The sequence below is a fragment of the Equus asinus genome, chromosome 2 (assembly GCF_041296235.1).
Source record: "Equus asinus isolate D_3611 breed Donkey chromosome 2, EquAss-T2T_v2, whole genome shotgun sequence".
NCBI classification, from domain to species: Eukaryota; Metazoa; Chordata; class Mammalia; order Perissodactyla; family Equidae; genus Equus; species Equus asinus.
The window spans coordinates 111,462,222-111,475,943 of NC_091791.1; the positions used below are offsets into that span (position 1 = coordinate 111,462,222).

At 37.0% G+C, this 13,722-nt stretch overlaps 1 protein-coding gene across 6 annotated transcripts in view; it reads left to right on the top strand.

The window, feature by feature from the left end:
- Positions 1–13,722, top strand: part of LRRC28 (leucine rich repeat containing 28) — a 161,747-nt gene that overhangs the window by 96,836 nt on the left and 51,189 nt on the right. For 4 of the 6 annotated variants that reach the window (XM_044762689.2, XM_044762684.2, XM_070496285.1 and 1 more), the window contains one exon: positions 7,833–8,039. The exons of the other annotated variants lie outside the window; for them this stretch is intronic. In XM_044762689.2, coding sequence (XP_044618624.1) covers positions 7,833–8,039 — 207 coding nt within the window. The remainder of the gene's footprint in view (positions 1–7,832; positions 8,040–13,722) is intronic. 6 annotated transcript variants of the gene reach the window in all.

Genomic DNA, 13,722 nt, shown 5'->3' on the forward strand with positions numbered 1-13,722 from the left:
TTAATCACAAACTTGCAGAACATGACAGAATAGTTTGTGACGGCAGTAACTTAGGTGAGGAAGAGGAAAGGATTGGGACCTGCTTAGGCTAATGGAGGTAAGAGACTCTCAGAAAATGGACTCTCTCATCTGCAAGATCTTTTATACCAACCTCATGGTAACCACTACACAAGAAATCAGAACAAAGCCTTGTTTTATGGCCTTACAAATAAACATTTTTAGTGCATGATTTCAACTCCTCTGTCAGCTTTTTTAGCTATATGTTTTTAGTTATCTTCTTAGTGTTTTAGGGAATTATGATAAGCCTTTCACTTATTACCATTTATTTCCTATTAATACTAAGAATTCTGGTAAATTTTAGAAACTTTACTCCCAATGTTGCTCCATATCTTCTCCTCTCCTTTGTGCTATTATCGTCATATATATTAATTGAATCTATGTTATGACCTGAATAATATAGTTTTATATTTATTGGTTAAATCATCTTGTATCTTTTAAAGAAGTTAAGTGAAGAAAAGGGAAAATGATAAATTTATAGGATCTTTTATATTTACTCATGTATTTACCATTTCTGGTGCTCTTTATTCCTTTCCCTGGACTTCAGTTGCCATCTGGTCTCATTTCTTTTTAGCCAGAAGTCTCCTTTAGAATTTCTTATGATGCAGGTCTCATAGCAATGATTTCCCTCAGTCTTTGTTTACTTTGCTTTTGTTTTAGGAGGATAGTGTTGCTGGATATAGAATTTCTAATTAATAGACTTTTCCTTTTTAGCATTTTGAATATGTCCTTCTACTGCCTTCTGTCTTCCTTTGTTTATGATGAGAAATCAGGCCTTTTTTTTTTTTTGTATTTTGGGGTTTTTTTGAAAAGTCATTTTTCTCTTGCTGCTTTTAAGATTTTTCTATGCTTTTGCAGTTTGATTATGATGTGTATAAGTGTCCCTCTCTTTGTGTTTATCCTACTTGGTATTTCTTGAGCTACTTGAATCTTTAGAGTAATATTTTCATTCAAATTTGGAATTTAATTTTATAGCTAATATTTTTTCAAATATTTTTTCTTTTCGTTTCTCCTCCTTCTCTTTTTGTTTGTGCAATGATTTTGCCCCACAGATCTCTAGATTCTGTTCACTTTTCTTCAGTCTTTGCTGGTTTTCTATTTGGATAATTTTTATTATTATCACTGATTTCTTGTCTTCCTATTTAGATCTGCTATTGATCCTCTCCAGGGAATTTTTCTTTTCAAAAGTTGTACCCTTCAACTCCAGAATTTCCGTTCTCTTATTTCTCTATATTGAGAATGTTTTCTATTTTTTGAGTCATTGTCATCATACTTCCCTCTGATTCTTTAAACTTGTTGTTTTAGTTCTTTCAACATATTTATTATAGCTGCTTTGAAGCCATCTGCTAAATCCAACATCTGAGTCCGCTTAGAATCAGTTTCTATGTACTCACTTTTTCCTGAGTATGGGTTACACTTTCCTGTTTTATTGCATGTCTTTTAATTTTTTTAAAAACTGGACATTAGAAATATGTTGTTGCAACTCTGGGTTCTGATTGTTTTTTTCTACCTGAGGATTGTTGCTATTGCTATTTATTTATTTTTTTAGTAATTTACCTGGACTAAAAATAAGAAATCCATTTCACCACATTGTGTGCCAATTGATGTCTCTGGTTTTTTCCTCTCTTTCTCTTATTTTTGTTTTAATTTCTAAGCCTAGCTTTTTAGGATTTGTTCTGTGTCTGCATAGCTTAGTGGTTGAACACCCTAAGCTAGTAAGGTTTCTATCCTCTGGCATTGGATCTATGTGTGGATCCCAAAACACATTTAACATTTCAGCAGTTTCCAGCTTTTCCCGGGCTATTATTTTGTGTTGGGCCCTCTCTTTTCTCCTCTGTGCTTTGCATACAAGCTCTCTGTGAACCTGGGTTGTGTAAGTAGCTTGAGCCCTCTCTGGTCTTCCCTGTGCTTTCTTACCACCTCCTGTCTATCTGGGATATGTGGAGAGTCTGTCAAATGTCTTTCTAACTATTTCATATTCTGTCCCTCCTTGTCAAATTTCTGACTTATCTGCCCCTTCCATTTTCTGCCCCTACCTGGAACCCCCCTTCAGTCTCATAAAATCATTGGCCTCCCATGTTCGCTTATGACCAAGATTGCTGTTTGTTACTGATGACACTGCTGGGTGTGGATTTTTCATCTTTTGTTCCAACTCAAGTCAGCCCCTTCCAGCAGTGAAGCTGCTGGCTGTTTGCAGCCTGCCCTGCCATATTGAAACTGTTGTACTAAATAAGCTGGGTGGGAGGATGGGAGCTGCTCCAATCAAGCATGCCACAGATTTCTGCTCTTCTTATCTGAAGTACAGTAGTTTTTCATGAATAAGTGCTCCTCCATTTGTTGAAAACCTTTGGTTAATTTCCACAGTGCTGAAAAGGTTGTTTTTGATAATTTGGTGTAATTTTTTTTTTTAAAGATTGGCACCTGAGCTAACATCTATTGGCAATCTTCTTCTTTTTTTTCCTTTTTCTTTTTCTTCTCCCCAAAGCTCCCCTGTGTATAGTTGTATATTCTAGTTGTAGGTCCCTCTGGTTGTGCTATGTGGGACACTGCCTCAGGATGGCCTGATGAGTGGTGCCATGTCTGCGCCCAGGATCCAACCTAGCGAAACCCTGAGCTGCCGAAGCAGAGCATGCAAACTTAACCACTTGGACATGAGGCCGGCCTTTGTGTAATTTTATAGTTGCTATTTGGGCAGGGGGTTTGGCATCCTCCTCACTGTGTCGTACTGGAAGTTTCGGCTTTATTTTTGGTCATCGTTTGCATGGCATATGTTTTCATTTTGTATTTAATCTATTTATGTGTTTATATTTAAAGTGCATTCCTTTTAGATAGTACATACCAAGGTCTTGTTTTTAAATCGAATCCAGTAATCTCTTTCTTTTAATTGGTATTCTCAGGTTATTCACTTTTAATGTTATTATTGATCTCATTAGATTTAGACCTACCATTTTATTATTAGTTTCCTGTTTGTAGCATCTAGTTTTATTTCTTTGTTCCCTCTTTCCTGTTTGTTTTGGAATTATTTAAATATACTTTTGTATTCTATTTTAATTTATTTATTGGCTTTCTGGGTTTATCCCTTTTTTTGGTATTTATTTTATTTTTAGTTATTGCTTTACGAGTTACACTATACGTTTTTCAAAATCTAGTTTGAAACTATTTTTACTTTCCCCCACTGACCTTTGTGTTATACTTATCATAAGTAGTACATCTTTATGTATTAAGAACCATATCAGATAATGCTATGATTTTTGCTTTCAGCAGTTATGCATATCTTAAAGACATTAAAAGTAGAAAAGTAATAGTCCATTCTATTTACTCGGATATAACAACTCTTAATTTTGAAGACATAATGGCTAAAACTTAGAAAATTTGCTGAAAGACATAAATTTACAGATTTAAAAAGCTCAGCAGACCCCAAATAGGATAAATTCAAAGAAAGCTATTACAGATAACATCATAATCATTCTGCTAATGACTAAAGATAAAGAACAAATCTTGAAGGCACCTAAAGAAACAATGATTCAAATAATTGTGGACTTTTCCTTGGACCCATGGAAGGATGGTGGGACAGCATCTGTAAAGGACTAAAAGAAAAGAATGGCCAATCCAGAATTCTTTGTCTAATGAAAGTAATCTTTAGGAATTACAATGATACAGACATTCCCAGATAATAGAAAACTAAAAGAATTTGTTGCCAGCATACCTGCTCTAAAAGAAATGCCAGAAGTTTTCAGGCTGACAGAAATGATATAAGCAGGAAACTTGGATCTTCAGGGTGAAGGAAGAGGAGCAGAATTATTTAAGAGCATCCTGTTGTCTTGGCTTCAGTGCAAGTTTCAGACTTGACCAGATTTTCTAGATTTATGTTTGGCTGATAGCTTTCCAGTTTTAACTTGAGCCCACACTTTGAACTCTGTTTCTTTATTCCTGCCTGATGCGTTGCTGCCCCAGGTTTATTTCCTGTTTCTTGCATTTAAGTTAGAACCTTAGATAAATTTTGTTTGACTCTATTGCTTTCTAAAAATGTACTTTCCATTGCCTGAGCTTATCAGCAAGTATATCTTTTAACTGACTGTTGAAATAAAGATGCCATATAAAATCTTAGAATTGTGGCCTGTTATAAAATGGTCATGAAAATTGTTTAATTGAATCCACCTGAGAAGCTATTTAATTTTATTTCTCTCTTTCCCAAATACTTTCATAGTATGACAAAATCATTAATTTTCCAACCATATTATAGATAGTATTCAACTCAGTATTTTAAGTGGAATGATAATTAGCTCAAGTTTCTTCTAACAAATGAAAGGCGTGTATATTAAGCTACTAAAAATAATGTTTTTTTGTTACATTTGTTCATTTAATATATGCAGTTCTGCCTGTTTCAGATTTAATGAAATGTCTTTTATTCATCACATATTGGAAGTAAGAAATGTCAGCTTCTTTCCCCTTCCCATTCCTCAGTCCTTTGACCTTTCATACTGACAGTTTACATATCCCTTTCTTTGTCAAAAGTGTTATTAATTTTAATATCTGAGATATAAGTATATCTGACAAAGCAAAGTGTAAATATTGATCTGTTACCTTTCCAGAAAGTAAATTATCAAATTAGGGAAATATTACAATCATAATTACATAATTATTTCCCCATTTCACAGTACAATAAGGCAATGCTGAATTAAAATGGTGGGCAATTGCAGGTCGCAGGAATTTTTGCAGCCATGTCAAGACACTCTTACACTTTTAATTATTTTTGAAATAATGATGAAAGTAATTTATTTTGCTTGCTCCCGTGTGACTTTTGATGGATTTTTCAAATTTCTTTAAATAAGTGGTTTATAGATACTGCAATTCAGAAGTGTTGTTATAATTTTAATTTTTTTCCTACAGAAAAATTAAGTTTTTAGCATTGGCATCACCATACTTACAGTGTAATAGTCTAGAAACTTTATCTTTGGCTTTTTCCTCTTTCACTATTTTCCATTTCCGGTCAAGCATACCTGACGCTTTTCTTGAAGTATCTCTGGAATTTACCTTTAAATTCTATCACAGTCCCTCTGTTCTAGTCAAATGTGTATTTTTTGTCTCAGCCTACATGCTCTTTTCATTTCATTGCTTTCTGCATATTTACCATTCTAACCTTTGTAAAAGAGTCCTTTCATCCTCCAAGAATATTCAGGAGATGTCATGTTCTCACTACAGTAAGTCCAGGCTTCTTTACCCTGTGTTCATTCTCATCCGTGTCTCCACCAAGCCCTCTCTGTTGAACTTATTTTCGACTCTTCTGCCATTGGTGTAAATAGACCATCATGCATGCTGTATTTATTTTTTCACTTTCATGCATTCCCTGAAGTTTTCGCTCCCACACCCATCCCGTTAGGAACCTTGTATCCATTTTCCTTTTGACCTAGTCAAGTTCGAGTCTCCTTCAATAAATTTTGCAAAAGCTTTTCCAACCCCTCATCTAACTCTTCTTTCTCTGAGCTCCTATCACATTGTCTGTTGTATGTATTGTGATTCTCAGTGGCAGAGACCATGTCTCATTCTTCTCTCAGCACCTGGCCCCGTGGTGTGTAACTGATTGGCTGCACTTCTGTCCCATTTCACTCCTATAATCACTTTATAAAGTGAGGTCAGAAAGGTTTCTTGTTTCTTTTTATTAAATTCCAAAACATGATGATTCTTTCCTCAACTTCCTCACCCCTACACACTCCAAATTTGAGAAGCAATTTTTTTGTTTGTGAAATAGATAGGCAGAGAGACTTACGTAGATGAAATACTGTGCTAATGGAACCAAGAGTGAAAATAACTCTCATGTGCATCACTTGGGTTTAGATAGATAAAACTCCCAGTAAGATTCAGACTGTTCACTGAATCCTACCTATCTTCAAGTACATAGTTGTTCAGTATTGGGGAAATTGGGCAGTAAAGTGTGAACTTCCTAGCATAAACCCCTTGTAATACTATAAAAATAACTAGAAATGAATGCATTTTGCTCTTGGATTACTTTTATTAAAAAAATATTTATTAAAAATGCCCCTGTTTACAGTCTCTAACAAAGACTGGGAAACTTTTTCCATAAATAGCAAGATAGTAAATATTTTTAGGCTTTGCAGGCCACACATGGTCTCTGTAACATATTATTTTTGGTTTTGTTGTTGTTTTTTACCACCTTTTAAAAATGTAAAAACCAGTCTCAGCTTGCAGGCAGTACAAAAATGGGCCATGGGCCAGATTTTGCTTGTGAGCCATAGTTGCCAACCCCTGGTCTGTAGCAATATGAAAAACTAATCTGTGTAATTGGACATCCAAGAGGGCCGAAGATTTTCTGTCTAATAGAGAAGATATTGCCAATACTAATCCAAGCCCTGAACAAACCAGAATGTGCCCAGAGGGCTGCAGTCCAGTGGCGGGAGCATGGGAAACCTTGACCTGAGAGGAATGGCTGGTGGAACAGGGTCAGGATTAGGAAGGAGAGAGGACGGCTTCACAGTGGTCTTCAGCTTGGAAGTTGCATGATGTAGAAGTAGTCTAGTCCTGCGTGGTGCTTCCTGTGGAGCCTGGAGTGGAATGTACTGTCCTGGGACAGAGTAAATGTCCCTCCCCGAGAGATTGCTTAGCAGAACTTCCTCCGCTCACAGATACTTCATGGTGACTTTTCCTGGGGAGGATGAGGTACCTTGTAAAGAACTTCCCAACCTCAGACTGGGTGATTTGGTGTATGACAAGGGCGTAATTGTGCTCACCATGGAACAGATTACAACTATAGACATCAATAATGAAGGAATATTGGAGTAAATGGAAGGATTTTATTTGGATGGAATTAAAGTAAATCTTCATAGCGTATGTACACTTAGAGTGGGGTTTTTGTTTGTTTGGTTTTGGGGGGGGGGGTTGTGTGTGTGAGGAAGATTGGCCCTGAGCTAACATCTGTGCCAGTCTTGCTTTATTTTGTTTTGGGATGCTGCCACAGCGTGGCTTGACGAGCCATGCTAGGTCTGCGCCTGGCATCTGAACCTGCGAACCTCGGGCCGTCAAAGCAGAGCGCATAAACCCAACCACTACGCCACCAGACTGGCCCCTAGAGTGGTTTTTTTAAAAAGTGAACTCCATGGCCGGACAATTTCGAAAAATGTTACCTACCATTAATTCCGTTTTGTTATTATATTCTTTACCATGGTGAAAATTTCCAAAGACATCCTGATTCTTAGTCCAGAAATTTTCTGTTGAGTTCCTATGAACAAGGTGCACTTACTGGGATACTGTTAACATATTTTTAAGTCTCCTGCTATCTAAGAGAAGGTAAAAATCACAAAAGTAGTAAAAACCAGGTACCTTTTAAGTGACTGTAATTGTTCTTTTTTTCTGCTATCTACTTAATAGAAGGTAAAATCACAAAAGTAGTAAAAACCAGGTACCTTTTAAGTGACTGTAATTGTTCTTTTTCTCACCCTAGCAACAACTTTTGATTCATCAAAAGCAGAAGCCGTAGGAACAGACTGCTGGCTCAGATTTGCCACTTTGTGTCTCTCCTTTCTCCATGCCAGCGCTTTCCTCTGTTTAAAAAAATTCTGGCAGGCTAATTTAAAGACAGCTACCTAGATTGGATTTGCACACTAGACCTAAATCCTGTGCTTCAGCATTCCCGTCCATGGAAATAACTTCAGCTACTGATTTTATTTGGTTGAACTTTTGCAGTATTGATTTATTTTACTTAATTAATATAATTAATTTAATCAGGATGCAATTTATCTTAATTTTGATTTTGGTTGTAGAGGTTGGCGATTTGAAGGAGCTGCAGACACTAGACATTTCTACCAATCGTTTGCTAACTTTACCCGAGAGGCTTCACCTGTGCCTTTCTCTGCAGTACCTCACTGTGGACCGAAATCGTCTATGGTGTGTGCCGCGCCATCTCTGCCAGCTGCCCAGCCTCAATGAGCTCTCCATGGCTGGAAACCGTCTTGCATTTTTGCCACTTGGTAAGTGATCGTGTTTATGTGATAAAACGAAAAGCCAAAGAATAAGATGGAAAGCCTTTGTTTCCTTGACTAGGAAGGATTAGTCAGTTTCTTTCATTTCGTTTATCTTGAAGATTGCCTCTCTAAATCCATTTTTTTGGTGAACAAAGCATCATTCCCAGTTAACAAATAAAGTTTATTTCACTTAAGGATTTCATATTTTAAAAAAGAAATCTGTACTAAAAATTTGTTTTGGGAACAAAATGTATAAGATGATTTACTCTGAGAAAGGAATTAAAATATACATGCATATATATATATAAATTTATATGCATATATAGTGTGTATATAAAACTGTAAAATTTACAGGGGGTATGAAGCAGTATGAAAGGGTAGCTGCTGGTACAAATATATCTGCTTAGATGTTGACTTGTATGTAGAAAAATTTGTATGGTGTGTCCTAATGACTAGTATTGCCAGAAATCCAGACTACAAACTTTTAAAGACTTTAAAATTGGGTGAACTGCCTGCTGAGCTAGAAATTGTCACCTTGGCTGATAAACAACATATTATCCACAGTAGATTTCTGTAGCTGGCCCATTTTAATGTAATATATGTTAAAGAACATAAGCTTTTAATAAAATACATTTATTTTCACTGAGAATTGAATTATTTTGTTGACGTGAGAAAAAAAGTGCCATTTAAAAAGAAAATTAAAATATGGAGCTCCACAGAACCCCAAACTGTCACAATAAGCATCATATGATTTTACTCATCAAAACATTTTTTATAATGAATAATTTATCTCTGAGGGCAATAAACTGAATAATTTAGTAGTCCCTGAAAGGAAATATTTTCCACCGTAATAGAGTACACATATTATTTTCAATTAAAAGTAAATAGGAGACATGAAAATCAATTTGAGTAATAGTAAATATCCATTTTTAGATTACTTTTCTATAAATATAATTTAATTCTATACTTATAAATTAACAAAATAAAACCATTTCAGAAGCAAGCTACGTTTCTAAGAAATCAGAGCTTTCTATCAAGTGAGAAAAATATCAACTATAAATAGATTTTTAAAAAATAAATGCATCTATTGCATAAACCACAGGTTATAGAACAAGCTATAGTGGACAAGCACCGAGTTACAAATCCAAAGGTCCAGGTTCTAGCCTGGTTCTTCCATTTCAAGTGCATGACCTGGAGTAGATGATCAAAACCTCTCTGAGCTTCATATTCCTTATCCATAAGCCAGAGATTACAACGTTTATCTTGTTTACTTTAGAGTTATTTTGAAGTCGAATAAGATAGCTTATATATAAGAATTATAAATCACTAAACAAATGCACATGACTCTCAACTGTGAGAATATGCAACTGTGGATTACCATGTCCTGCTTTTTAAAAAGTTTTACCCTCCTCGTGTTCACCACCCTCCATGGTAACCACCATAACTTGTGTTTACCACTTTCTAAGAACTGCGACCTCTACCAATGCTGCCTCGCTACCAAGTGATTGCTAGAATCGTGCAGTCAATGCTGATCATAAGTGAGTGGAGGAAAGGAGAGAGGGAGGGAAAAGATGTGATAGTTTGATTTGTGTGGTGTAGAACCCAAGTTACTGATATAACAGAGTTCAGGGTAAATCTGAAAATTCCATTCTAAACAACCCTTAATTTAGCGTGGTTTGACTTTCGAGTATTACCAGAAACAGATTAGCTTGTTAAGTCTGAGGCTGCTTATACTATTATTCATAGTAGTGTTATTATTATTATTATTAGTATTGACCATCTATATAAGGAATGTTTCCATGCATAGTACTATTACAGCTCTTTGTAAGAATAATAGCTATCACTTATTGAACCAAGTATTCTGTTAAGTGCAGTACAGATGGCCTCTAATTTAATTATTAGAAAACCTCATGACAAAACCTATTAGTACAAAACCTGCTGACAATCTAATTTTACAGATGAGGAAATTGAGGTTCAGAGAAGTTAAGTAACCTGCCCCGAATCACAGCTAGTGAGAGGCAGAATTGAATTTCAGACTCCATCTGATCCTAAAGTCCACATTCTTTCTACCTTGACATGCTATCTCCATACTCCAAGCATGATCCCTCTGCAAGGGGACTTCATTTGAGAACAGGGCTGAAGCATGCTGGGCATCTTTGTAGTTGTCGAGTGACCATCTCCAGTGTCATATTTGGGCTCAAATACCCCTATGGACACACTGTTTGGCCCCATGCGTCTCGCTCTATTAGCTGAACAGGGTCTGCTGTAGCTTTCTCTCACCTACACTCTGAACATCAACCAGGTGCTCCCAATTACTTGTTTCTACACTTTCTAGAATCAGCAGATCCTCCAGCAACAGAAATCTTACCAAAGGTTAGGCCAGAGACCTGTTATCTAGGTCTTTCTTGGTGCTTGCCACTCTTCTTGCTTTGCCTGGCCCCTTCAACCTCAGCAGAGCTCCTGATTCCTTAATTTTGAAGTTGTGCTGCTAACAACTTATTTTCCTTTGCCTTCTTCTCTTCTTGGTTCTTCCATCACATACACTTTGTCTCTAGTCTAAACCATTCATACAATGACTGGCTCCATCCTGCTCAAGACTCTGATCCACACCCCTGTTCTCATGTCTGATACAAGACAAGATACTCTTGTCAGAATGCCATCTAGTTTTTGACCCTGAGTTCTGCCTAGAATCCTGTATACAATTGGGCTTTTTAAGCTGAATGAATCTTGATTACTAGTCTTTAACCTATGGGCCCCGTCTCAAGTCCAGCCAGTTTCCATGCCCTTCATCTTGCCTCTTCCCTCTACCTCACTGTAGCTCCTCCAGCTGTGGCTTCTTATTCCCCTAGTCATGTGCCACTCATTCCTACCTGTTGTTGCAGCAGTGACACAGCCAAGCATGTGCTATAGTGGCAGTGGTATTGGGAGATAAGGGAAGCCATTCCAGTAGGAACCTGACCACTGTTAATGTTTAGGATGCCAAGGAATGACATTGTGGATCATGCTGAATGCTTACAGCAGTAGATGACCTCAGTGGCAGTGGCTAGTGCAAGGTGATAGAAATGGGTTTTGAGTGGTAGAGTCCATTGCACATTGCCTGGCTGCTTTTCGGCTTTGACACCTCAGTTGTTTATTTCCTGGGGCATCTTCTGTATGCACTTTGCTAAATGCTGGTGTGTCTAAGGAAGTGGTCATCTCTCCTTCAGCACTTAGTGTTCAGTGGTGAGTAGAGCCTTACAGATAGTTTCTACCTCTAGGTTTCTTCTCACTCTTGAAGCCTTGCCACTGTGTTAGGAGAGATTTTCCTTTGTGAAGTTGTTAATATGGTACCAAAGAGCATGAGAGGTAAGAGAGTCTGCGATGGGCTCTGAGGAGGGTCCCTCATGACAGACAAGGTAACCACAACTCTTAAGCTTGGGGTCATGGGACAGCCCAGGAGATGGAAGCAACTTCCACACTCTCCTGGGTGCCATCCCAGCTCACAAGGCTCACAGCTCTAGCAGGACACAAGCCTGTGGACATGTTTTATTTTACTGTAGAAAAACATACAAGCAAGAAGATGATAATGAAAATTGTCTAGTGAGAAAGAAACAGGCCACCTGAAGCAATGTTCTGCCCTGGTCTCAGACTGAATTCCTTGAGAACAGTAGGAGTAAAGGGTCAGGAAGCAAACAGAGCACTAGTGGCCTTTCTGCGTTGTTATATTGGATGATTCTTTCTAAAGAATGGATCAGACAGCCAGAGAGTCGCAGTATGAGGTTGCCCAAAGAAGGCTTCAGGAGACTGGAGGCAGGATAGTCTGAGAAGATGATGAAATTGAAGCTGATAGAAATAGCAACAATCTTCTCAGTCTCATTTTTGGGTTTTGGTGTTTGTTGGATTTTTTTTTTAACACTATGAAGGTGGATTTGGAGGGAATTCAGTTTAAGTCTTTAGAAAGAAATTCAGTAAGTCCATAGCTGTCCCTCCATAGAGTTTGTGCCCTTGAGACCTTTCCTTGAACTCCTTGCTGATAAACAAAAGCCGTTTAAATGTCAAGAACTATCTGGGACAGAGTCAAATGAAGCATGTGGCTGCTGGCACTGCCTTTCCTCAGAGAACTGAACTGTACTTGGGACCTTAGCAAACAGGGCTGCCTCTGTGCAGTACTTAGGAGACACTGTGTGTACACATACACACACAACTAAAATTTTCAAGTAGAAAGTTCCTGTGTTTAACCATGATTCTATGAGCGTAATATAGGAATTTGAAAGTTTATGAAATGGGTTCTATAATGTCTCTGCCTGTGAATGGAGGTAGGAATCTTATTTTGGGGAGCTACTTAATGAATTCAGTTTCTTGCCAAAGAAGTTTGACTTAAGAGAAAAGCAATTTTTTTATAGGGCTTCTTAAAGGAATGTCAGAATACAGCCTCTTCAGAAAGCAACTACAGAAGCTATATGTAAAAATGACTTAAATCACTTGTAATACTATCTAAACCATTAACACTCTTTGAATATGTTCTTTTAAGGATGAAAAGATGCATAAAGAAAGAAGGATGTTCCCATTATAACTATACCATGACAACTGAGTGACAGATTAGTCTACAAACAGAAGCTTTATTCACAGTGGAGACTATCAGTGAGAAGGAGGGGGAAATTAATCACTTACGCCTGGCATTATGAGATTTAATAGAGGCCTTGAAATGTGGATATTTGTTCTCAATTCAGTATAGCTCTGTACACTGAATAGCTCATAGAGTTGTGACTCGCCTCTGGGCTTCTGAAAGTGTTGGAAAATACAAAGAAAAGGGTTTTTTCCTCCAAGGCTTGTTTACCAGGTGTTCTTTAATTAATTAATTAATAAGCCTGATTATTCAGTAATGTTTACAACTTATTTAATGTTGAATAATAGATATAAGTACTATAAAGTTGCCCGTGCACAAATTGGCTATAAAAAAGCACGCTTTGAAAATAAACAAATGGGACTATATCAAACTAAAAAGCTTCTTCACAGCAAAGGAAACCATCAACAAAAGGAAAAGACAACCTAAAAACTGGGAGAAGATATTTCCAAACCATATATCTGATAAGGGGTTAATATACAAAATATATAAGGAACTCTTACATGTCAACAACAGAGAAACAAACAAACCAATTAAAAGATAGGCAGAAGATCTCAACAGACATTTTTCCAAAAAAGATATACAGATGGCCCACAGGCACATGAAAAGATGTTCAACATCACTAATTATTAAGGAAATGCAAATCAAAACTACAGTGAGATATTACCTCACACCCGTCAGAATTGCTATAATTAATGAGACAAGTAACAAGTGTTGGAGAGGATGTGGAGAAAAGGGAACCCTCATACACTGCTGGTGGGAATGCAAACTGGTGCAGCCACTATGGAAAACAGTGTGGAGATTCTTCAAAAAGTTAATAATAGAACTACCATATGATCCAGCTATTCCACTGCTGGGTATTTATCCAAAGAACCCAAAAACACAAATGTGAAAAGATATATGCACCCCTATGTTCATTGAAGGATTATTCACAATAGGCAAGACTTGGAAACAGCCTAAATGCCCATCAAGGAATGAATGAATAAAGAAGATGTGGTATATATACACAATGTAATACTACTCAGCTATAAAAAAAAAAAAAAGATGAAATTTTGCCATTTGTGACAACATGGATGGACCTTGAGG